At 33.9% G+C, this 26736-nt stretch overlaps 1 protein-coding gene across 1 annotated transcript in view; it reads left to right on the top strand.

Moving 5' to 3' along the window:
* LOC136030663 (girdin-like) overlaps positions 1 to 26736 on the top strand; it is a 260328-nt gene that overhangs the window by 141634 nt on the left and 91958 nt on the right. The window contains exons 16-21 of the mRNA XM_065709731.1: positions 9137 to 9315; positions 13233 to 13359; positions 15973 to 16102; positions 20951 to 21132; positions 22955 to 23107; positions 25490 to 25624. Coding sequence (XP_065565803.1) covers positions 9137 to 9315; positions 13233 to 13359; positions 15973 to 16102; positions 20951 to 21132; positions 22955 to 23107; positions 25490 to 25624 — 906 coding nt within the window. The remainder of the gene's footprint in view (positions 1 to 9136; positions 9316 to 13232; positions 13360 to 15972; positions 16103 to 20950; positions 21133 to 22954; positions 23108 to 25489; positions 25625 to 26736) is intronic.

The following is a 26736-nucleotide window of genomic DNA, read 5'->3' as shown; positions in this document are numbered from 1 at the left end:
TAGGAACAGATGATTAGTGTTATTCTACCATATTCCTTGGTATCTTTGAGAATAAATATATCGAAATGGGTTACTTTTGAAATGGGTTACTGTGTTGAACTATAGTTTTGGAATGGTCGATATCTGAAACGTCAATTATTGTCGATACCCTATGTGCCATCAATGACTCTGGAAGATATTTATCATAATTCTTAGTCTTGATTCACCTTCACTGACATTACTATCTCAGAATTTTCGCTCAATAGTATCTTCAATATATGTACTACCTCATTGTCTCAATAAATACTATCTCGCAAAATTACATTCATCGGCACTTTGCTGAGACGCAATGTAATTTTGAATTTAAAAATGCTCTAGAACCCAAATTTACCTCCAAAAGAGCCCTCTCCTGATATTCTATCATCCATGGTTCAAAACTATCATTCCCGGAGAAAGAAAAAAAAAAACACCCAGGAAAAAGCAAATTCGGAAAAAATTAAATTTAGTACTTTACAGGAACGGGTATGAAGCATTTGGTTGTTGAATTTGATGGTGTGTTTAAAAAAAATCGGGGCGTTTTTTGTTTTGATTCTTTCCATCTTTTTCAAATTCCACGAATTTTCTTGTGCTAATAACTCTTGGTTGATAAATTTCAATTCAACAAATTTTACATATTTGGCACCAGCATTAAACGGCTTTTACAATACGTACGAAATTTTCTACAGGTATAACCTTTCACGCTTAAACAAGTCCTTTCACACAAGGCCAACTTAAAATGCAGAATTCGCCGTCTAAAAGCATGACAACTATCAAAAGCAACCATTCATAAATTAAAAACATGGAATGAAGATGGAGGTTTTAACTCTGATCAAGTGTGAAATGCCTCTAGAACATTTTTATTAATTTATTTTCAAAATTTATTAATTGCTCGTCCTGAAATTCCGTTTTGTAGCCGTCACGTCGACTTTTTCATAATGTGACATAAACGTACGCAATGCAAACTTACGTACGTAGAGCCCAAGTCTACTTAGAACTGCCTACGTTACCGACAAATTTGAAATCTTTTCTTAGTAATATCTCTATCGTAATCCTATTGCAGACCCAGGAACAAACAGGCCCTACCCCCAGGGGCCGAAAGAGTGAATAGGTGATTTGCTCAAGAGAGATGGGGTCCAAATATTAAAAATATTTTGAGGGCAAATTTGTCAACTTATTTGAGGGAAGGGGATTCTTCTGACCCATCTTAGGAGGGACCACTGAGCTCAAACTATAAAAAGCAAATATACTGGCAATAATTCTTTTGCCTAATTATATGGAAGATTCATCTTTGGAAACGTTACCATTATTCTAAAGACAAGAAAAAAGCACATACAATTTTTATTACGAACTAACTACTAAAAATAGATCAGCGTCATGACCATGGCGGATGGCTATAGTATCCATAATGCCAATGCTACTACCGTCACTAAAAATTATAGACATTCAAGAGCCTAATCATACACATCCCAAAGGAGAGTGGGATGCCTCAAAAGTCTTTCTCACCCTTCAGCCCTGAAAGACCCGAACTACACGAAAAGTTTAAGATTTGTAGCATTCAGGAATTCCACCTTCCCTGCAAAGAAGAAAAAAATCTTTTGGAATAAACGTGCTTACCTTTGCCTCCTTCCCCTTGTGGAAAAAAAGAACAAGGGTGTTCATATACGCGAAGCGCCACCCCAACAGCTAGTAATTTATAAAGGCCGATTGTGTGAAAGTCCTTTTGGAATCGGGGAAAATTACCGAACATATCTGCCGGATTCAAACGCAAATAAAACACAACTTGGTACGTTGAAGTACCAAGGACATCAAAATAAAATGTTTGCGTCTCCTGGACCAACCTTATGCTTATTCATACCTGATGACCGCGATTTTCTAAGATTTTTACTTTTGGTTGTTTCAAAATTAGACAATCAAAATTAGACGTTTCAGATATCGACCATTCTAAAACTATAATTCAACGCAGTAACCCATTTCAAAAGCCAAATAGGTCAATCGAAATACTCAAGCTCGTCAATAGGTCAAGCGAAATATTTTGAAGGGGGGCTTCTCTATAAGGGTCAAAATCGCAAAAAAGCCTAGAATGTAGAAACATCTTTAAATCATGTAAAAATAGGGGTTTTCTGAAGTTTTAGTATTTCTGTCAGAATTGTCGCCTTCATCCACTCCCATAAAAGCTAAAGATATGCCCCTGAGGAGAGCATAAAGGTTTAATTATTAACACTCTCTAGTCTCAAACTCCCAAACTTCCATCTTACCTTCGCCTTTGTGGCAGCTTAAGGGTATGCAGCTTTAGTTCTTTTTTTAAACGTGTTCGGATTCTGAAAAAAAAAATGTACTAGGCACTTAATCGACAGAGACACAATAAACAATTTTTGTATTTTTCATGGCCTTATTAACATCACAAGTTTGAGAAATCTTCTGATTTTCATTTTTAATGTTTAAGTATCTCATTAATTCACTTCCGGTGTCTCTTCGAAGACTATTTTTTATCTGTTTATTCGAATCGCAGCTGTGCTTTTACACTAAAAATCTGCTACAATTAAGATAATGAAAATAGGCTGATATTATAATTAAAGAAATAATTTTTAAGAAGCTTTATCAGGACTGTGGAAAGTTTCGCCATGCATTTTGTGTTTTCTTTCTTCTTTTTTAAATGTATATAGCGAAATAGATATCCTTTATAACCGGTATGGACCATCTTTGATTTAAGCACCGTAACGTATAATAAGCTCACATGCTTGAGTTTTTTCCTCATTTTATGTTTATAGAGCCGAGATCCGGGAATTACGGTGACTGATTTAATCGACCAGAACATTTTCTGCAACTGATGCTTGAATACATCTGCCCTTTTCGTGGCTTGGAATTCAATTTTCTGTATTTTTAATTAAAGGATGAAAAATCCCATGCAATATTAATAAAAACAAGCATGCAATTGAACAGTTTTTAAAAATAATTAGCTAAAAATAAAATATCACTAGAGTTTGCAATAATATTATAAATATAGTTAAAAGCTTACTGCATATAAAGTTGTGCATTAAAAAAGGATTGGCCTTTGTAGATTCAAATGGCATCATGCTGAATGGGCGTTCACTCTCGACCCTGTCATGCTCAAACGCCATCTTTCTTTAGAGGAAACCCACATTTTGACAGAGCTGAAATGTGTTTTGTTTTTAATAGATGCAATCAAACACTATCCAATTAATTCAACCGACGTAAAATTCAACACTGCAAAATTCAACCTATGGAAAATGTAGCCTTGGTAAATACCTATTGGGCAAAATTAATTCCACAGTTCTTTTGCACCAGTAACAAAGATTGTACAGACTTATATCTGTATTGGTAATACTTTATTAAAGAAGGATACCGTATGCAAAGGACTGAATTGAATTTATTAAAAAGAAAACAAAAAACAAGAAATATATCAATGAATACCAAAACCAATGGTAAATTACACATAAAAATAACAAATACTTCAATATATTATCCCCCGTAAGGAGAAACTATGACCAGGAAAAAACAGGGGGAAAAACAAAACTAAAAAAATGAAACGAAATACATTCATCAAATATTTTTAAAATAATAAATCCACATCACCAAACCAAACAGTGCCCCCTCCCCCCACAAAAAAATCAAGATGGGCAAGGGAGTAATACATGAATACACACACACAAATAAAGTATAGGACCTATCCAGAGACATCACCGGGGAAAATATTAATTATTTGCAATAAAAATCTCTAACATACTTTTTGAAGATACCAAACGAGTGGCAGCCCTGCGCAAACTCCGGAAGAGTGATCCAAATCATATTAAAAGCTATCAGAGGGTTAAAGTCATACCGTATTGATGGAGCATAAGGTATTTGTAAATTATTGGAATTGCGGAAAAATAATTCGATCGCTCGGAAATAAAAAGTAATTCATTACATAGGGCAGCAGGAAGCTGGCCATGTAACCTCAAAAAATTAAAAGAACCACGAGACCGAAAATAGAGAGATCTCAAGTCAAGCAAGGGTTTAAGTAGGGAACAGTTAGTATCCTGTATAAGAGTCCTTGCTTTATCATATAGTTTTAAAAGTGGCTTCAGTGATGAAGGAAAAGTTGACATTCAAATAAGAGAACAGTATGAAACATAAGGCTGAACTAGGCTGTAGAATGGGAGTCTAAGAACTGACCCTGGAAAAATGTGTTTCAATTTTTTAAGGATTAAAAGGCTTCTGGAGACTTTCATTTTAATGAGGTCAATATGAGGCTTGAAGGAGAGATTTTCATCAAGTAAGATGCCTAGGAATCGAACACAACGATCCTTAGACCTATTAAGGGAACCCCTCGATATATGTATTTTATTTAAACCAGAAGAAGCATTAGACCAGATGCTTCTAATATAAACCAGAGAGCCTTGGAGCTCTTGACAAAAAAAAACAAAACAAAAAAACGTGACTTTCCAACATTTAAGGCAAGATAATTAACATCAAGCCACTGAGTAACTCTTTCAAAAAGGTGAATATGTTTGGACGGAGATCGAACCCGGTTCTACCGGCTGTGTCAAGAGTACTGTCATCCGCAAAAGCTACAAGTGTGTCAGAGAAGGACCAACTCTTGTCACAGTTAGTGACAGCTGCAGGTAGACAAAGACGACAGCAAGTGGTAGGTTTTAGATTTTTAACTGTATTTATAAGGTCATTAACATAAATTAAAAAGAGTATCGGCCCAGTCACATATCCTTGTGGAACATCAAATTCTCCTTCGTATGGGTTGGAAAAGAGAGGATCAGCCGAGATAACTCGACCAAATAAGTATGATAGAAACCAAGGATAAGTACTCCCTCGGATTCCAATATGGGACAGTTTCCAAAGAAGAATCTGGTGTGTTATTGAATCCAATGCTTTTCATACATCGAGAAAAAGAGCAGCAGGTATCTCACCAGAGTTAAGAGATGTATGTATATATTTCAAAAGATTCACACATGCATGCTCAGTTGAGTGCTTTGCCCTTAAACCAAACTGGGAATCATGAAAAAAAAGTTTACAATTAAGAAAATCGAGAGGCTGAGAAAGATTAGCTTTTTAAAAATTTTACCAAACACTAATAAGAGAGATATAGAACAAACTAGCAGGGTCATTCCGTAATCCACCTTTAAAAAGTATAATAATACGAATACGCTTTAAAGAACCAGGGAAGACAACCTTTTCAAAAGACATATTGACAAGTCTCGTAAGAGCAGAAACGATGACAGGAAGAATGAACTTGACAAACTCAGTAGAAATACGGTCTGGGCCAGAAAATGAAGAACCCTTCAAACCATTAACTATTCTGGCTACTTCAACTTCATAGCCATTGGTTGAAAACAACACCAAAGATTTAAGACAATTAACTCCAAAGCCATTGATTTAAGACAAGCAGGTCCAACACAAGACCTAAAATCATTTAGAGAAGAAGAAGGACTTACAGAAGAGGCTGTAGTTTTCCCGATATTACCAAAGTAAGAATTAAGTCTTGCACTTTCAGCTCACCCTCTATGATTTTACCACTTATCAAAACACTTGAAGGGACAGAAGGGGGCCGAGAAGATGGCCTGATAACAAAATTGATTACTTGCCATGTTTTCTTAATGTCTTTACCGCATGTAGAGAATTTATTATAGTAAAATGTCGATTTGGCCCTCAGGCAAAGCGGATGATTTTTGAATTGAAATCGAATAGTTCTGGGCATCAAGTCTTGGCTAATTGTGGAAAAAGCCAAGTCAGATTGTCGTGAGAGAAAAAATTTGAAGTCGATAATCGTGCCAAGATGACTTAAGACGAAAAACCATCTCCCTGGTGCCTCCTAGGTAAGCAGTCAGAAAAATCATAAAGGGAAAAACTGGCAAATAGTCATCTTTCACTGTTGATAGCTTTGTCCCTGAGGCCCACTCTCGGTTCTCGGTGGCTCCGGTCATGGGAACAGTCATTGTAAAAGATGGGTGGAGGCAGTACCGGAAAGAGCGTGGGGCCATAGGAGATTAAAGCTTTCTTTGGGGGTTTTCCAGGGAGCTCAGTAGTTACAAAGGCGATATTGATGCCAACACTGACATGGATGATGTGTAAGACGATAATACTAACTTGGGAACTAGGGATAGGACAATAATCAGTAATTGTCGACGTCAACAACCACAATAATAACCTAGGTGGCGATGGTATCGTTGATAATAATGGTGAGAACGCCAAAAACAGAGATGATGATAACCAAAGAAGAAAGCAATGAGGTTTACGGTGATAAAAATGGTGATGAAAATCGTAGCATTAAAGATTGTGATGACGATTTGCTTTTGATAAACCTGGATGTCATATGGCTTAGTACTATCTAATCTCCTTCTTTGTGAAAATTAAATAATAAACAAAAACAAGTTTTTTTTTCTAACCGAAAGTAAGGAGCGAGATTAAAACTTAAAACGAACAGAAATTATTCCGTATATGAAAAAAGGGCTGTCCACTCCTAAACGCCCCGCTCTTTACGCTAAAGTTTGACTCTTTCTTACAACTTAACTTTTTAAAACAATAAAAACCATTAGCGTAAAGAGTGGGGCGTCGAGGAGCTGACAGCTCTTTTCATACACGGAATAATTTCTATTCGTTTTAAGTTTTGATCCTACTCCTTAGTTTCAATAGAAAAGCTTTTTTTTAATTTAATTTCTGATTGTTTTTTTTTTTAATAATGCTGGAAAATCCATCGCCCATTTATGGAAATTCTCTCCCCTCATGAAAAATTCTTCCATAAAAAGATGCTCCCACATAATCAAATTCCCCAACCCCCTCACCAGAAAGAAATTCTCCCTGAAAACGTCTGTATACTTGCCAATAACCAATACTATATGTAAACAAAGACTAAAGTTTATAACTTGCAGCCTTTCCCCCGGCGACTGTGGGTGATTAAGTTGTTATCAAAGACATAGTTATCTCAAAAATTTACCCTATATTTTTTTGTCACTTAAAAAGGGCACTAGAACTTATTTCTGTTCGGTTGAGCCCTCTTGCAAAATTCTAGGACCACTGGGTCGACACGATCACCCCTTAAAAAAGAATAACAAATAAACACGCATCCGTGATCCTTCCTCTGGCAAAAAATACAAAATTCTACATTTTTGTAGATAGGAGCTTGAAACCTCTACAATATGGTTATCTGATACGCTGAATATGATGGTACGACTTCCAGAAAGATTATATTGCTTTTAGGGGCCATTCTCTCCTTATTTCGAGGAATAAACTTGATGAAACTTATATATTTAATATCAGCATAAAAATTAAATTCTTTTGATGCATCTATTGGAATCAAAATTCCGTTTTTTAGAGTTTCGGTTACTATTGAGCCGGGTCGCTCCTTACTTACAGTTTGTTACCGCGAACTATTTGATCTTGGCTATAATGATGTTGTCTTTCTATTTTCGAATCTTACACCTCTAAATTGAGGTGGAGCCAGACGTAATATTTGTTGAGTCAACTACTTTATTTACCTAGTCAGAAGATGTATATCATTCTTTAGCCCAAACGGTGTTCGGCCTGTAAAAAGCTTAAGGACAGTAGACCTATTCTCGTCTGTGGTAATTTTCGTTCGTTTTGTGTTTAACTTGACTATTCCTTTTTAGTTGTGTTCTTTTTAGGATTCATTTATTTATTTATAGCAGTATATGATATTTATACGATTGATGTGATTATTGATTTTATACCTGTTCGTTTTGCATCTCATTTATTCAATGATAGTAATTTCTGTTCGTTTCAAGTTTGAATTATTATTAGACTTTATTTCTGCTCGTCTTAAGTTATATACTTCTTTACTTTTTTATGTAAAAACTTGTTTTTGGAAAACGTTTGGTCAAATCAATACTAACAACATCTAATCTTCCTGCAGCCTTCTTCAAACAGTTTTACCGCAAGTTTAGTAAAAATACAAAAAAAGATTTCTAAAGTTTTTGTTGAAATAAGCTAAGTGGGGGAAAAAAACATCAAGTAAGATTTGGTAAAATCGTAGTTACAGAAAATTGTTTTGTAAATTTAATACAGTTTGTTAATATTGGTAAAGTTACATCAAGGTTAGAACTGATTTTAAGTAAATTTAGATAAAATTGTTAACTTTGCAACAAGTTTTATTTTGTAAATGGTACAAATTTAATTAAAATTTAGTAAAATTTGTACAACCAATAAAATTGAAAATATACTTATTCCTTTGAAATTTGCAAAAAATCTTGAACAATATATAAAATAAGATTTATATATTTTCTGTGATAATTTAAACAATTTATAATTGTTAGGAGTTGGTAAGAATACTGAATCGTTTTTCTATTCGGTATAACTTTGGTGGGGTAATATCACATTAAACTGATAGCTAAGCTCTCAAAGTGCTAACAAACGTATATTTAAACTCTTTCTTTTAGTCTTGTATTATATTTGCTCGATATTTTATTAAGTCTTATTTTAGTAGCGTTACGCAACTGTTCCTCATTTTATACGACACTAAGGCGTTTATATATTCTTCTGTAAAACTTAACGACATATTGATCGATTCAATCAAACTTGCACACCGTCTTCTTAGAATGGGGACTGTAAAATGCTACTGCTTTTTCATGCCAAAGACTGTAACCCAATCTTTATCTCGTTTTTGCTCACACGGCTAGGAATCAATGACTCCTTTATTAATGTTCGTATTAAATTACACTGAATAAATAAAAGAGGTGATTCAGTCCGGCTTTTCGCAATCCTCTTACTATAAGAATTTATTAGTAAATACTGTGTGCTTCATTATAGGAATGTGCGTAGAGGGAGAGTGCTTAGAGATTTTGCCTTGCAGAAATGTCGTTAGTTTTCATAGGGTTTCTTACATTTTCTATATAGCCTATCTATTGTTTTAATATTTTTCGAAGCTGTACCCCCCCCATGACACCTTCACATCCATAGGAAATTCCCTGTATTTATCTACTTATTTGTACGTAAAGAAAAGGATATTTTATAGTTTTTTTTTCAATTAACTAGAACAACTTTTATTCTCAAATGGTCTTTGATTTCAGAGTAAAGCTTCCTTTCAGTTTTTTTTTTTATTCAGCTCGTCATAAATATTTTTTTTTTCTTATCGAAGCCTTTTTATTTACAGAACTTGGAATTGATCCAAGATGCTCGTGCTGGAAAAGCATACCGCGACGAGTTGGACATTGTGCGCGAAAGGGCATCCAAGGTTGACCGACTGGAAATTGAGCTTCAAAGATATCGAGATAAAGTCAACGATATTGATTTCTATAAGGCAAGAGTTGAAGAACTGCGTGAAGATAATAGGTACAGTCTCTTTTAGTGTACATTTTAGTTTGGGGTTGAGCCGGGTATGCTTACTCATAATCAAAATGATCAATTCGGTAAAGGGATTATCATTTAAAAATAATTCATAGAGCTTAGTAATACTATGGAACCCATTCATCCTCACATGCTCAATCTGACGCTGAAACTGATCAAAAAGTTTTCAAGCAAATGACAAAAGAACTAATGGTTATTTACATAAAAAATTCTGCCCTGGAAAAAGGGGAGGGGGTGTATTTTCGCTTGGATCTTACACTTACAAGGCCTTGTTTATAAATAACGATACAAATGGTCATCGTTTTTGCAGGTTTTTAAATGTTAGCGAGCCCGAAGAAGCGCAGGTGTTTGGCCTATTCTGATCTTTGAAAGGAGATCCATGAGACAATTTGTTTTATGCCAGGTGGAATCAGACAAAAGACAAGGGATAAAATTGGAAAGTAAGGTCACTTTTAAAATGGCATTGTCCTTAAAGAGAACATTTTTGCTAAAAATTTTAGTAGCTTCGTTATTTTTGATTTGCCAAAAAGTTACGTATGTATGACAGTTACATACGTAAAGGCGCCATCGAAGAGCATCTTGCTGTCACAAGTCGCAAAATGCCTTCATTACGCCCTTAAAGTAAACTAACCTTTTTGGCCCCATTAGAAGAAAATAGAACACAAGAAGATTTCAGAGTATTAGATAGAAAAAAAAAATATTAAATATAATAAAAAACTTCATTTAATAAATATATTTTTTTTTATGATAAATATGACAAGAAAACTGAGAAATTATTTAAGGTATTTGGTAGCCGTTTCAACGAAACAATCTCATTATGTAAACCGTAATAGTATATGCATCTATGACTTATTTATGGTTTGAATCCTTCGTGCTTTTTGTCTTTCCTTGTCCTATTTTATTTTTGGAGCAAGGGGTGAATTATAGGCCTCTAGATTACACTTCACTTCAATGAGGGGGGGGGGAGTACTGTTTGGTAGTATTTGTAATTTTTTTCAAGTTTTGATTTTTTTTTTACTTGTTGTAAAAAATGGAAAAATATTGACTTTTTTATAATTCCAAAATAAACGTTATGTACCCACTCTGCATTACAATAAAAAACAGACCAAAAAATGGCTTAAGCTGAATCACTGCTCGATGGATCTGCACGGTAAAAAAATACGTCTTGCAGGCCCAAGGCTCACTCATGTAGCAGCATGTGAATTTGGCACTTGAACATGACCGTCGGGTGTCCAAGGGAACTTTAAGAGTTACCGACTGCTTTACAGATGGTGACAATCCTCTCAGGCAAGTAGTACCTCAAGTCTGCAGATCTTGCACTTAGTACCTTATGAGGTGTTATGGGCGTCTCAGTCAAGCCTCCTATTAATGATGAAGTTATTTACGTTACTGCACAGTGCTCTAACCCTTAGCAGAGCCGAGCATCTGATGGCCAAAAAATATATTCTCAGGCCTACAGTGTTGAAAATATCTAAGGATGCTTCAAAGAGGTCTCTTTTTCTTTCTTTTTTGAGGAAGGGGTTAAGGCTCTGTGTCCCGTATGTTTGGGTATGCCTGTGTAGAATTTATACCAGTCTGGCATCTTAGATAAAGCTTTGAATTTGTAGCCATTATCAACTTACATTTGTATGGATTTCAGTTTTGGGATTGTGGACAAGAAGGCTATTGCATGACAGCATGTTGCTGGAATTGTATGATAAAATATGAGGATTCTTGGCACTTGACTATTTATTGGCTATTCAAGAATTCTCTGTCTTAATTTGGTCCATTATGGACTAAACATATCGGTTTTTGGTTCAAAAATGAGGGAAACGGTACCTTTCTGCAGAGCAGTCCCTTGACTATTTTGAAATGTTCACTAGATTAAAAACATTTTTCTTGGGTAGCGCAACCCCCAATGGAACCTGTTATTAGTATATGATAATGAGTTTGACTATTCTCTCTCTAGGTCTTATTTTTTTTCTTAGCATGGGAATGGGTTGCTCTTCATTAGGCTTCTACTAAAATTTACACCCTACTTTGTGTCACTGTTGTTGCCATTTTCTAATTTCACCAAGCTTAAATCCAATCTGACTCAAAGGATGATGAATCTGAACTTAATTGATGAGTCTGCATGAGATGGCATAATAGGTCAGGTTTCTCGGGAAATATATATTGACTTTCAAAAGCTTCGTGAGTTTACAAGTTTAGCGGACTGGCTCTTCGGTAGGAACTGAATTGTTTAAATTCAAAAAGGATTGCCATATTGCCTTTTGTTTATTTAGGTGATTCTCTTTTCTTCTGTATTGACAAAATCTCTGATGGCTGCCATGTCAACGGTTTTGTTTCCATATACTAAGCAGATATTTGTGTAGTAATTATTGTTGAACTTATAGCGTCATAGGTGTGTTAAGTGACTTGTAAGCCATTCTCCATTTCGGCTTTTTGGGAAAAATTTGTGAGCGAAAATGGAAACATATTCTAATATCGCTTTCGCAAGATTTTTACTGAGGAAATTATGTTCCATGTCATTTTTTTTTTTTTTGCTTTTTCTTTGGAACTTCTCCCGAAAATTCAACCAAATTAAATCTTTCTGCTGAGTTAAGAAGTAGTAGAGGAACGTAATATGTATCAAATCTAAATCATTTTCTTGTTTAGATTTTACTTGTTTAGATTAAGTGCAAGCTGTCTGTCTGACGCAGGCGCTTCTCATTCCTCACATTCATCTAACACATTTTCTTAATAATGCACTGCAAACGCTAATTTTTTTCTAGTGTTTTGTGTTCTTCTACGCATTTACATTCTAAAAAAATGATGTTCAATTTTTACCGATTACTTGCCAACTAAGCATCGCTGCTCAACTGTTACGATTTGTTTCAGTTCAAAATATCTCAGCAAATTTCTGAGAAAAACAAACAAACGGAAAACGGCTTTGTTTTGCCGAGCTGGAGAGTCTTATTCCCTTTTCTGAAGTGAAACTTATTGAGATCTCATAGGTGGTGTAAAAAATTGCCGTGAAGATTAAATTCTTTGCTTGATGTTACAGAAAAGCTGTTTTTCTTGTATAACCATTCTCAGTCTTCAAAATCACTCGCTTGTAAAATTAGAAAAAATAGAGCTTGGTTACTATTATTTCCCAATTTTATTATTTAAAACGAGGAAAATAACAATATAAAAGAAGAAGATTACATCTTTTTTTTGTTCCATGTCTAGTAGAATCAGAAAATGTTTGAGAGCAAATACTGTTACTGAATACCATAGAGGAATCTAGAGCAAATAACACTTGCTGCATACCTTGTTTACTGAGTGCTGCAAAGTAAATTTATATCAAATGGAACGAACTTTGGTAACTTATCTTAGATTACATTTCTAACAGGGCATCCTGAAGTACATGTGGTATAGCATGCAACTAAGGGGTGTTCGGGCCAATTACCACGTTCGATAGTGTAGTTTACTCATTTTCTTACCATATATTTCTAATGCATGGATGCGGTTTGGTGAAGAGGTCTTACACATCTGTGTTATTATTTTTTTTTTTTTAAGCCATTAAAACTTAATATTATGCATGGAACTGCCTGCAATTCCGATCCCCGTAATTACTTTCAGGTGGGATTCCCTTAGTCTTCTAACAGTTTTATCCCCACTAAAGTAGATTTTTTACTCAGCAATAAATGGAATATAAATGTTTCTTGTTGGTTTATTCACAATTACGTTTCTTGTTGGTTTATTTACATTAGGGCTTCAGCTAGGGCGGAGCGTGCAAAAAAAAAAGGAAAACAAAAAGCCAAAGTATTGAAGAACCTTGAGAAGCCATGCAAAGACAGGATGGGAAAATGAGGTCTTTTTCTAACAGTTGTGGAAATAGATCTTCAGGATGTAAAAATATTATTTTATAATACTATGATATTTCTATCTTATTCTAGAATATTAGAGGAGACAAAGGAAATGCTTGAAACTCAATTGGAAAATTCTAGGAAAAGAGTGGAGCAGCTTTCGGAATTGGAAGGAGATATCTTAAAGTATAAAACCCAAATAAATAACTTGGTTTTGGTAAGTTGGTTAAACTTTCGACTATGTAGGTTTAAAGAGACATTTTTACTGCTAGTGGTTATCCAGGGGTCCATTTAAACTATGTATCGCTTAGTGTGTCAGGGTCCATCCAAAGTATCTACATCGTTTGAAATTACACAAATGTAATCAAACTTTCTAATATGTGTTGTTTTTCAGAAGAAAAAAAGTTATAGAACAAATATTTTCATTGATTAGTAAAGAGCGAATTTTAAAATTAGGACTAGTAGAAATAAAGTAGTTCATCAATTATTACCAGAGCCTTCTAAGAATGAAGGAATGAAAACTTAAACCAACAGAAGTGACTATTAACAGTAAAGCCAAACTAAGACTAAGCATACATTACCACAAATATTGGTGCTGCGAACGTGAGATCCCTTCAAAGAGCGAGTGCGTCATTTTTCTCTATTTAAGTAATTTTTAAACGAAATTTGCCCAATAGAGGTACAGTGTCCACGTATAAGTGAAATTGAGAGAAGGCTACGTTCTGCTGGAGAGAATATGCGCTCAAGTGGCCGACTTTGGACCCATCAATAATATAAATTGAAAATCCTTTTGATAATATGTAAGATGTCTGCTATAATTGAAATGCAATTTTAATTTTTTTTTTTTTTCTCATGAACATTTTATTTGTAGTATAAGCGAAACGCAATAAAATATTTTTTCTATCATGAAGTTTTTATTTTCAGTTTTAGCCTCAAGTTTGTAATAAAAAAAAAGCTCATTAAAGATGAACTGTATTTTCTCCAACAAAACCACTCTAAATTATTAAGGTTTGCCCTTTCAAAAATTTCCATAAAATGCACTATATGTACTCTTTTAGAGTAAAAGTGCACATATTTTGGTGAAATTTATATGTAATCAGAGCTGTTCCTAAAGGGGCAAACGGTTCAGCTATCCTGGGTGCCGCAGCTTCGGGGGTGAGTGTGCTGTGGCTGGGGGATTGCCCACTTTTATCAAATTCTTCACTTTGATTAGGCAATTTTTGCTTATATTTGACTCAGGAAAAGTTAGGTTTTTCCTTATAGCTAGCTATTTTTAATACATTTACCGGGACAAAGAATGCACAATGATATTTCGTGTGTTTTAAAAATATTATTGGCAGCAGTTGTATAGCATTGAGATATTTTTTTTGAGTATGTCAGATAGCCTTTATAGGAGATACGGTTGTCAGTCGATGTTCATTTAACAAGCTGTTGAATTGTTTAATTTAAGTAGTATGAATGTTTACAAAACTAATGTTTTCTTTTTTTGTAAAATAAGAGTTTGCAAGTAAAATAAAACTTGTGTTAATGTGTAGAAGTTTTACCTATGAATGTGATCGAAATCGGCTAAAGTAATTTCCAAGATAGAATTTTTCTAAGTTAATTAACTGCTGATTAATTGGCTAATCAATTTCTTTTTATGATGACTTTGTAAGACCAGACTAAATTGTAAAGTCAATTTTTGTAAGAAGCCTGATTACTTTTGCTATAATTTGGTCTCCAATTACACAAAAAAATTTCTGCACATCCTATAAGGTACCATACATTCTTTATTTTCAATCCTTTGACATATATATTTTTTGTCTTCATCTTGTCTTTATACTTTGTTTTTTTTTTCGTTGTCTGTATTGTCGCTTTGTGATCCGATAGTTGATGAAAATAGCTAGCTAGTGGGAGAGGAATATCCTGTTGCTTGAAGTTGCCCTGTTGCTTACATGGAAATCTTGAGATGTTAAGCCTTTGTGTTGGTCTTGAAAATTTACTAATAAAACGAAACATGTATTAAAATTTGTTCTTCTGAATACTGTTACCTGTTTGAAAGTTAAATGAAAATCTTGCCCTATATTTTTTTTCGAAGCTGATAGAATGGCTGGCTTAGCTTTCAACTGGGTAGATACTGGGTAGATGGGCAGCTTTGTCGTCTTTTTTTTATGTTGTTAATATTAACTTAAAGCATTGTATGAGAAAAAAAAAAAAGCCTACGATATATGTGCTTATGTGCATGTACATATTTTTTAGAGACGTGTTGTTTTCCTCAGAACATCGAAACTGTGAATCTTTTGAAGATTAAAAAAAGGTTTAAAGGTCTTTAGTGTATGAGCCTGATTTTTCGTACCCTTCTTTCTCTATTTCAGAGGAGAAACGGTTATTTCCACTTTTGTGCCGAATTTCGTGTATGCTTTGCCTTATGTCAAGAATCACCTTGTGTTTGAATAAGCTTTTTGAAATGACTTTTATCTGACTATTTCCGAAGCCTCTTTTTTATTTTAGTTATTTATAAACGAATCTATTGTTTTCCCCAATGTGTGATTTCTAGTCTTGGGGTCAGAAACGACTAAATGATCATTTGATGAATCCATTTGAATTGTAACTTCATTTTGCCTCTTTTCCTCCTCGCTACTCCCATCGCGGTATTTTTCTCTTTTTCTACTATCTCCCTCCCTGATTGTCTTTGCGATATAAGTTATTACTGTTCATCAGCATTAATAATGAATTAGCTTTGAAGTAGAACCTCGTGCCACTCGGACTTTGCAGCTGCCTCACATTGATTTCTTCGTCGTCTCTGAATCTCTTCCCTTCCTTTTTACAAACTGATTTATTTTTCTTGCAGGAACGGGACGCAGAACGTGAGAAGATTCATGAATTAATGGAAGAAAATGCCCATCTTACTCTCTTCTCTAAGATGAGCTTAACTGAATCAGCACAAATGACAGAAGTGGACATACTTAAAATTAAGTCGGGTAACGAAGCTCTCTTCTGATTTAAGTATTCAAAGGAGGGAGGTCTAATTATTAGTTGCTCAGTCTTAAGAAGTATTTTAACACCAGCAGTTGTTGAATGCACAGCCAATTAGAATATTTATAACTCATCCATTGCTCCGATAAAAGTTTTGTTTCTTCTACTGTAAATGTGGCTTATTTTTGTAAAAAAGAGGGAAAACACCCCCGAAAAGTTATAGGATCTTAATGAAAATTAAACCATCACATTCAGTGTATCAGGAAACCTTAATATAGAGCTTTCAAGCTCCCATCTGCAAAAATTTGGAATTTTGTATCACAGAATCACGGATGCGTGTTCATTTGTTTTTTGTTGTTGTTGTTTTTATCCAGGGGTGATCGTATCGACCCAATGGTCCTAATATATATCAGGATAGGTTGAGGATGGATGATAGGGCTCATTTGAACGGAAATTGAAACTTCTAATGCCCTTTGTAAGCGACAGAAAAAATTGGAAGGCGATTAGGCCCCCTCCCACGTTAATTTTTTTCCCAAAGTCACCGGATCAAAAATTTGAGATAGCTATTTTGTTCAGCGTAGTCTAAAAATCTAATAATTAAGTCTTTGAGGATGACTTAATCCCCTACAATCCCGTTCCTGGGGTAAGGGCTGCAAGTTATAAACTTTGTCCATTGTTTACATATAGCATTGATTATTGGGAAGTATACAGACGTTTTCAGGGGGGATTTTTCCTGGTGGAGGTATCAGCAGGAGGGGGTTACCGGGGAAGATCTTTCAGTGGAGGAATTTGTCATGGGGAAAAAGAATTTTTCCATGAAGGAGGTGCCGGATTTCCCAGCATAATTTAAAAACGACCAGAAATTAAATAAAAAAAACAAGTCTTTTTCAATTGAAAATAAGGAGCAACATTAAAACTTAAAGTGAGCTGAAATTATTGCGTATAAATGAGGGGGTTCGTCTCCTCGTCAATACCTCACTCTTTACGCTAAACTTTTTTTTTGTACTTTAAAAATAGGTATTTATTCTAATTAAACTGCCTTTGTGATTCAGGGGTCATTCTTAAAGAATTGGAACAAAATTCGAACTTTAGCGTAAAGAGTGAGGTATTTACGTGGAGGCGAATCCCCTCATATACGTAATAATTTCTGCTCGTTTTAAGTTTTAGTATTGCTGCTTGCTTTTAGTTGCAAAAAACTTATTTTCTTATTTAATCTTTACTATAAATGGAAAGACAGTGATGTCTAAAAAAACTGTGCATGTTACAAATTTGATAGGTATGGTTGTACATTTTAAAGGCTGTTAAAATATCTTAAAAATTCATATGCAGTCTCAAAGACATAGTTGCGCAAATACTTAATTAGCAAAACGTACACCATAATCCTTTCCTAGTATTTTATCAGTTAATTGTGGCAGATCAGTTAGCTGCTATTGCATACCAGTTACTGGTGAAACATTACTTATTGCTATGAACAATATTGCTAATGGCCACAAGGGGGTACAGAAACACAAATCGACTGTCAACAGTGAATTGCAACTGACGAAGTCTGTTTTTCAATTTGCTCCTCCTTTTTTGCATATTTTTGAGCTCTGATTAAAAATAGAGGTTTCCAGTAGGCTATTTCTAGAGATTTTCCAAAGTTTTAAGTTTTTATTTAGCATAATATTCAGGTTCATTTTTTTGTTTTTATTATTTTTTTTTTGTTGTCGTCATTATTGTGAGAGTGTTAATATTCTTTTTTTGGTAATTGTTTAGTTTCGTCACAAGCTGTCTAAAGTGTTTTCTTTGCTGCTTCGCAGCAGAGTTTCCATACTATATTACTTAGAAATGCTAATTCTAGAAGTGTATCCATTTCTGGTTGGCCCTCCTCCTCCATAGGGCAAACTAAAAGTGCGTAAAGTGGGCAGGATTTTGAAGCCGAGGGAAAAGTTGGGGTTGCACAATATGAATAAAATTATATTTTAAACACTAATTCCAGTTATCACTGGTAATTTCTGTATGGCAGGAAGTCGAAAGATAACTAAAAAACTCACGCATCCATTAATGTTAATATCCAAGATCGTTCACTTTTACTCTCGAGTTTAAACTAGCCAGCTTTATCTGAACAAAACAAACGTCCAATTTTGCTTACAGATAACATTACCTATAGAGCGAAGTATATTATTCCATGAGCCCCGTGGGCAGCGGGGGGAGGTCTGTATTCTCATTGATTGAATTGTTAGTTGATCAGAATACAGACCTTGCACCGCTTCTAGAATTGCTATTTCTAAGTGCTATAGTATGGAATCTCTGTTGCGAAGCAGCAAAGTTTCCACTTTAGACATCGTGTGACGAAACTAAACAATTATTCTTTTTTTTTTGCTTATTCTTGTCTGTGCACCCAAATTCACGGGCTCTACGCTCTGTGGGGGGGGGGTAATTTGTTTTGGTCATGTTGAAGTCGATTAAATAAAACAGTTGAAACGTTCGAGAATAAAAAAGCAAGACTATATACGGTATGCTTGATGATAATAATTTGAGTCTTAATTTTATTCTATGTGAGCCTTTCATGAACAATTTTTTCTCTCTCAATATTAGATTTTTCGTGAATTTATGAAAAGTTCTTCTGAATTTTGTAACTCCTTAAAATTTTTGCGTAACCCACAGTTTACATAGAATTGTTCTAGTCATCAAATCGCAACTTGACACCGAAATTATCTAATTCCATAAGGAACCAAAATTTCTTAGACTTTTTGCCATTTTGCATGATTTTCTCCGCTCTTTTGAATGGCCTATCTGAGGACTCAGTGCAGTCTTCTGTTGCTTCGCAACACCAAATTCAGGTTTACCCTAATCGACATTTCAGCTCTTTTCCTGAGAACGAGGTTATTCTACGAGTGAAACTATCCCTCGATCAAAATTATCCTATCCCGCTTCATTTGTTTTCACAATCATCAAAAAAAAAGGAAAAGAAGTGACATTATTTATTAAATAGACAATGGGGCGTTCAACATCTTTAATGTCATTTTTCTTGGAATTTGTTTCCAAATAGTAGGATAAAATTGCTTTAAGGTGTCGAAATGTTTAGTTGACTGAACTCTTTTAAACCTGATAAACCTCACTGGAATGATTCTCTGTAAGTGTTCATGTTTGGACTGAACCTAGATAATTTTGTAAATTAAACTGAGAATTAGTTTGTATAAAGACCTTGGCAATTGAAGTTAATTCCCCTACGACAGTCTTGAATGTACCCATCAAGCTAAGCTTATTCATGAAATTTAATCTTCTTTTTCTCTAGAAAGGAGTTACTTTATTTCCACATTATCTAATTTTTTCACCATATTTCTCACTCTTAGCAAAATACATGAACCGATGTGTTCCTCAATTACATTGGCTGTCTAACAAATCTCGTCCACCCGCGTAATGTTGTGCAAAGTCATAGGATTGAATAACGCTCCGCCCGCGATTGGATTGGCTAATCTCCACCCTTGCAATGTCATTGGATATCGTCAACCTTTAGGAATCCAAATAATTTGATTTGATAGCTTTTGAGGTTTGCAAAGATATTGACGTGAGAAATCCGATTAAGAATCAATAATTTGTGTTGGAAAATTAAGTAAACATTTCAAGTACATGATCTTATTTTCATTTGACCTATCCATTCGTGAAGAGAGCAGAGATGTGCCCATTTTGTCTCTAAGACAAAGGATGTGGTCAATTATTTTATGGTCAAAGGCCTGTGGCTAAAAATAAACCCCAAGCTGTATCAATTTTTTCTTGAATAATTTTATCGATATTTTTGTTGTATTACAGCATATAGATAAATGAGAAAATGTCAGGCGTGACCTTTAAGCGTAAAGCAACGATATCACATTTAGCTTTTACATATTCACTCCAATCTCTGCCCTCACATCGGGATTGTTGTTTTCTTCTATCACTGCTACTGATTTCAAGGAATTGATTAATGTTATTTTCCATCCGTGTGTTTTTCGTTTTATTAGCATAAAATCTCTATCTGTTTGTGTTGCGGTTTGTTATGACAAAGCATTAAATATAAATATAATGCAAATAAAATGTTGATAAGTGGGTAATGACAATGGGTAAATATAGTGTAATATGTTGATTAACAACTTTAAGTTGAGTAAGACAATAGCAAAGAATTCTGCTGTGTAGATATTTTTATTGGGGATAAAAAAAAAGAAGTTTTCTTTATCAGAAATTGCTTTATTTAAAAAAAGGATGAGCAATGAAAAATAGTAATTTCTACTAAATAAAAACATAGAACGTAATTTTTGCACCAGTAATTTTTAGTAATTATAGTTATTTTATAATCCACATAATTTTGCAATCAAAAATTATTTCTTAACCAAACGACATTCTTAAAAACTATTTCTAAAGAATTGACATTCTTAAACCAATTGGAGCACCTTATTTCCGCTATTGTATTAATCATGATTTCAAACGGAATTGGTTTATTCTTTGAATTTTTAAAGTTTTTTTTTAGTTAGTTTTCTTGAAACTAAAATATTTAATCATTGTTAAAATCAATTGTGAAATCACAAACTAATGGCAAGTATTTGCTAATTTTTCAAGTGCCAAAGGAAATGTCTCTGCAATTGGCAAACGGCAATCTCATACACACATACACAAGAAAAAAAGCGTCAGAAAATGTTGACTGAAGTTGAAGAAATACAAATTTTAGCTTTTTATTGAATGTAGTGTCTAAAATATTACCTGTCGTAAAATAATAATACGATGCATTATTTTAACCTGAAATTAATTACTGCTTTACTTCATTCACTTACATATCTCCTGTAAAACATATTTTTTACAATTTTTTTTGTTTTGTTTTAAGGAAGATGGTTTTTTTTCAGATTCGGGTAACACAAGTTTAAGTGAGCAGCTATCCAACGATACTCTTGCCAAGTTACGGCGATTGGAGCTTGAAAATCAAAAATTAGTGGCAGCTATTGAAAATCTAAAAGAAGAAGCATTTAGGGAATCGTCTAGTAAAATTCTTGAATTGGAAAAAGAAAATAAGAGACTATCTTTGAAGGTATGAAATATATCTTTTTTAAAATCTGAAATATTCTAATAATCTTGACAAAAAAATATATGTGAAATAAAACAGAAGGCTTTCAGTTCTATTTGAGTTAAAAGCTCCTATTAAGACTCACTCCCAGGTGTATGTGCTTCCCGTTTTCGAAATTCAGGAGTAAGTCTCCCAGAATTGAGAAATTTCCAAGGAAACAAAACGGATTTCTGATGTAGCAATTGGGGATACATAATACTACTACCTTGTCCGCAGTTTCCGAGCATCTTAATTTGTGGCTTCAGTTCTCACAATGTGTAGCTTCGTTTGTTTCAACTTGTAGCCTGAAATGCGACGAGCATAACTTCTAGGTAAAAGCACCCTTTGAATAAAGTAGTGGGAGGTGCAAATGTAGCTAGATTAGATCAAAATACCTCAAGAAAAAGTCTCTTTTTAGTGGTTGGTAATGCAGCTCAGATGTGAATATGCATATGTAGCTACTCGTAGTCTAAATTGAAATTCTTTTCTGTTTATTCTGAAAATTTCGACATATGACAAGCACCAGGTGGAACAGCCTTGGTCTTTATTATTGAAAATCCTCTAAGATACCTTCTTGAATGCAAAAAAAGATTCTGTGCAAAAAAAAAAAAAAAAAAAAAAAAAAAAAAAAAAAAAAAAAAAAAAACTGGGTAGGTCAGTTAAACTATCAATTTTTATTTACGAAAATTTGTGTTTCTGCTAATTTGCAGCTGTATCTCATTACGGATTCAGCTAAATTTAAAAATTGTAATTTTTTTTAGTACAAACTTCCGTATTACCTACCCACACATGTCGCCATCACAAATTTTTTGTTCCCCGTCTCCTTATATTGAAAATTAGTAACCTCAAAAAACTGCTAGCTACCAACTTTGGGGGAAATCAAGCTATATTTATGAAACATATAACTAACATGTTTCAATTTACATATTTATTCTAGTAAATCCAAATATCAGAAGTTGAAGATCACAATACGGTAAATATGTAATATTCTTCTATTAATCTATGTCTCAATATTAATCTAGTAATTACCAATATCAGAAGTCGAAGTTAAAAAATACGGTAAATGTGTGTTAAATAAATGTTAATTATTTCTAAGAAGCTTGGTATTTAAGAGTTTTATCTCTTAGAAATAACATTCCCCGTTGATGCTTAATTTTTTTTTATTTACTAACAATATTTCATTGATAAGTTTGTATCTTTTTAAGTTTAGCGTAAAATATAGCAAGCTCAGACCAAATAGCGCTCTAAGCTATTCAAAAAAAAGAGAATGAAATATTGTGAATCTTGAAGTAATACGCAATATTAAGGTTTTATATAAACGTGATTGCAGCTCTTAAAGAGAAAAGAATCGCCCTTTTAAGGAATTCAATGTACTAGTGTGTCTGCTGCTATTCACCATGGCAGTTTTGTAGTCTTTTAACTTCAAAGACTACAGTGTGATTATTTAATTCAAACGGTTTATTTATTGCAGTATATTACATAATTTATTTAATGACTTATTTAATTCAACTTATTATTTATTATAGTCAATACTCATGTAATTTGAAGTTCCTATTCTTTCTAATGCTACTAGATGAAAGGCTTTATAAACCTTCGTTTCATACTTCAGATAAGTATAGGTAGGTCCATTAACAGGATTCTAATCTCTTTGTTTTTGTTTGTTTTTTATTTTTTACAAAATAAGTTTTCAAGCTGTTGGGCAATTTTGCCCTTTCGTCAAGATGTTTTCCTTACTAATAGATAGTCTGCTGGAACAAGTATATAAAATAGAAATAATTCTAGAATTACTTTTGTCCTCTTTTGGTAGGTAAACCAGTTTTTGGAATCGTCACAAAAGGAAAAACTTAGGATATCTGAATATGAGGTACAATTAGAAGACTGCAAGGCTCAGATTAAGAAGCTAGAAGCCATAGTGGAGACACTTAATGCATCAAAAGACAGAATCGTTGAAGAGTTTCAGGTAAGCTACTATTAAATTGCCTAGCTTAAATGCTCCAGGATACTTATATTTTCTTTCTGAATTTAAAACGTAGAAGAGGGGTTAATTTACTTAATAGGATACTGGATTTTTCGCTTAAAGGTATATGCAAGTAGACGGTTCTGGGCTTAAAAATTCAAGGTTGAATCTGCTCCTTCTGAAAATGCGTCAGTTCACTAAACCATATTCACAGCTCCAGGTGTTCTTTTATTTATATACATATTATTTTACCATTTAAAAGAAATATAAATATTGTTTCGATATGAGTTTCCTGAGAAAAGTTCAAAAATTCCATATATGGGATTGTCTCTTTTAGTTTTATTAGGAATACGTTAGTGGACCGGTCTCCTTTCGGCATGTATAACTTCGACTTTGATAATGGTCTGCTAATTGATTGCCATGAAGTAAATATCTTGAATTAATTAAAACTAAGAGTTTAGTTCTATTCAAGGTCAACGATATATTATGAAACTCTGTAATAAATACTCGAGAAAAATGGACCAATGAATAATGTTTATGGAGATAATATCTTTTACAGATGATTAAGGTATTTGAGAAATCTATGCTGATTAACATTGCTGCTACGCCTAAAGGTCGTATTTCACATTTTTATACATCTGAGATAAATTCCTCAGTTGGTTTTTAAGCTGTTCTCAAAGCTGGACAGTGTAGATCAGGAGGATTAGGATGCCCTTTGAGTTGCCCTTGCCCACAGCTTTAAGTTTTTCAATTTTGACTTTCAGATGCCTTGAACAGCAATTAGCTACAAACTGTCAAAATTATGGCATGAAATAGACCTTTGTTATTAAGCTTTGAATTATCAAAGCCAAGATTGTAGATCAAGATTAATTCTATCTGAGTTAGTATAAGTGTAGGTGAATCATTAAGATAGCTTCCATGGGGCAAGAGCCTGTTAGAAAGAACTTTGGGATGAATTGAAGTAAATTATTTTCCATGGCTGTCGATTGTTTTAGTGGTATCCCATAGGAAATTATCCTTGGCTACTATTGTATATCCAAGCTAAAATTGCACGCGAAGACTAATTATATTGTCGTGCTAAAAACCAAAGTGAGTATCTTACTTTTCATAATTTTTAAGTCAGCAGAAATGAGACGGCTAAGATTTTTGCTTGAAGAGTTCTTTTTCTAGGATTTAAACGAGAAATCTATTTAAATCGTATTATGTACATACGCCAATCTAAACAAGCTGGCTTTATTGGTGTATAAGACATCATATTATGCTGATTAGTCTTTGACCTATGGGTGTTGAAGCTTCAGTGAGCACAGTAATTCACTTGCGGAAGAAAAGTGACTTACGCACTTTTCTTTTGCACGATATTAAGGTTTTAAAACTAGTATCTTTCAAGCATCAAATGGCCCGAATAGGATCATAAACAGGGTCGTATCCAGAGGAGAGGGCTTACTTGATCTTACCCCCCCCCCATCCACCGATATTTTCTTCGACAAAAGTACATGTAAACAAATTTTTGTTGCAATTTGTGAAGTTATTTTACCCCCTCCCCCCAACAAAAACAAAAATCATGGACACGACCCTGATTATAAAGATGTATTCTTTTCTTGATAGCTGTGGTTTTTTTTTGGTATTCATTTGTAAATTCCATGTTTGATACAAAAGGAGGTATAAGCCACCTCGGTTTTGAAAGAGAAGGGGGGAATGGAAGTGATGTGGATATGAATATAAATATAAAACACGTTTATATGTTTTAGCGGGGTCGAATCTCTGAAATGACACGCTTAAAAAGACATTTTGTGTAACTAATTAGCTTTAGGGCCTGAACGGGGTGGGGGAGCTGCCCCTCCCCGAGTTTTTGTGACAACTGACATTAAATTCTTATAATTTCATATTTTTACCCTCGTATTAAGGTACTTAATTGACTAAAAAATTGTCGCAATTGTAGTTTTTGTATATCTTGTCCCCCCCCCCTAGTTTTTGAGGCCTAAAACCGTTTCTACTTCGTATTTGAACAAAAAATACTGCATTTGTTTGACTTTGTTTTAATTGACGTTTCCATTAATTTCTAAGATAAATTACTTTAATCTTTAGTTATGTAAAAATTTTAATATTGTGTGAATATCTAATTTTGCTTTTGTTACAACATATTTAAAATACTCATCTTAAGAAAAAAAAAAAAAGAGTAGACCCTTTCACGTGGAAAAATGACCCAAAAACCCATGATTAATTGAATGCAGTTTTTTGCTATTTATTTTAAAAAAGAATACCCAAAAATTTTGGAATATGTTTTTACAAAAAGTACCGCTGCAAAATTTTGGGAGCAATTTGTTGAACATTTTATGAATGTGACTTTAAATCCTGGTCAATTTCCAAGAAGTGAATGTTTTTCAGACAGAGAAGGCTCAGCTGGAGGAAACTGTAGAGACACTCCGAGAAAGACAGCACAAAACTAATAATGATAGACTACGTGAAGTTGAAGCCGAAAACAAAAGTCTGGCCTCTACATCACATCAACTTCAGAGCCAGGTATAATGCTTTTTCTTTGATTTGATGTAATTCCGTTCGGCTAATATTATTTCGCTTGTACCATTTATTAACTATTATTATCTAATATTATTAATACATTTATAAGATATTATTAATATTATTCAATATAATGATAATATCAACTAGGTGTAAATAAAATTCGTAGTCGTCCCATTTTGCTTTCTCATAACAAATATGTTTCATAACAAAAATGCAAAAAAAATGGTAGTTTGGAGCCAAAAAGAGTAAATTTCTCAAATAAAATAGCTGCACAATAGAAATAGCAACGTTGAGAAACATACGAAAAAAAAAGCTTCGGATCATATCCAGGAAGCCTTGCGATTCTTTTTCTGGCATTGATCCCTTACCTTGCGGCTTTGAGCACGAAGGGCTTCACAGTAAAAACATTTTTTTTCCCTTTGGACTCATCTTAGGTCTATTAACCTGAAATCCGTGACTTCTTAAGAATTCTTTATTGATTATTTCTAAATTATGTTTTTTTTTTTTTATATGACGCCCGCTAGAAGTGAAAACTCATTTACTGCATAAGGGGTCTTTTTTTTCTTTTTTTTTAAACTAAAAATTAAACTAATTTTTCCTTATTTTCTAAGGCATATGTGGCTTTGTAAATTTTTAGGTAACCAATTCAAACAATCAAATTTTTACCGTCTTTGGTACTTTACCCATTTCTGGTATTTTCACCGTCTAGCTCCTCGTATTATCATTTTCACCGTTTAGCTCCTTGTATATAAATACCATTTCTTGTATTTTCACCGTCTTTGATACTTTAGCCATCTTTGGCATTTTCACCGTCTAGCTCCTTGTATTATCATTTTCACCGCCTAGCTCCTTGTATATAAATACCATTTCTGGTATTTTCACCGTCTTTGATACTTTAGCAATATATTGCTTTGCTACGAGAGCTTTGTACCGTATTGTGAATTTTGCAACGAGATGATTTACATTCACAAAATCACTTTCCCACCCAAACGATTGCTTATGCCAGCGCTTTGGGACATTTATTGTCTTTGCCATTCAAATGCTGGCTAGGCTAGTTAAAGCCTGTTCCCTTTATAAGCTGTCTTCTCTTTGCAGTCTTCTGTGTTGTGTCT

This window comes from Artemia franciscana, chromosome 8 (assembly GCF_032884065.1).
Source record: "Artemia franciscana chromosome 8, ASM3288406v1, whole genome shotgun sequence".
Classification (NCBI taxonomy): domain Eukaryota; kingdom Metazoa; phylum Arthropoda; class Branchiopoda; order Anostraca; family Artemiidae; genus Artemia; species Artemia franciscana.
The sequence above is the reverse complement of the archived record's forward strand: the minus strand, read 5'-3'. Positions and strand labels throughout refer to the sequence as shown.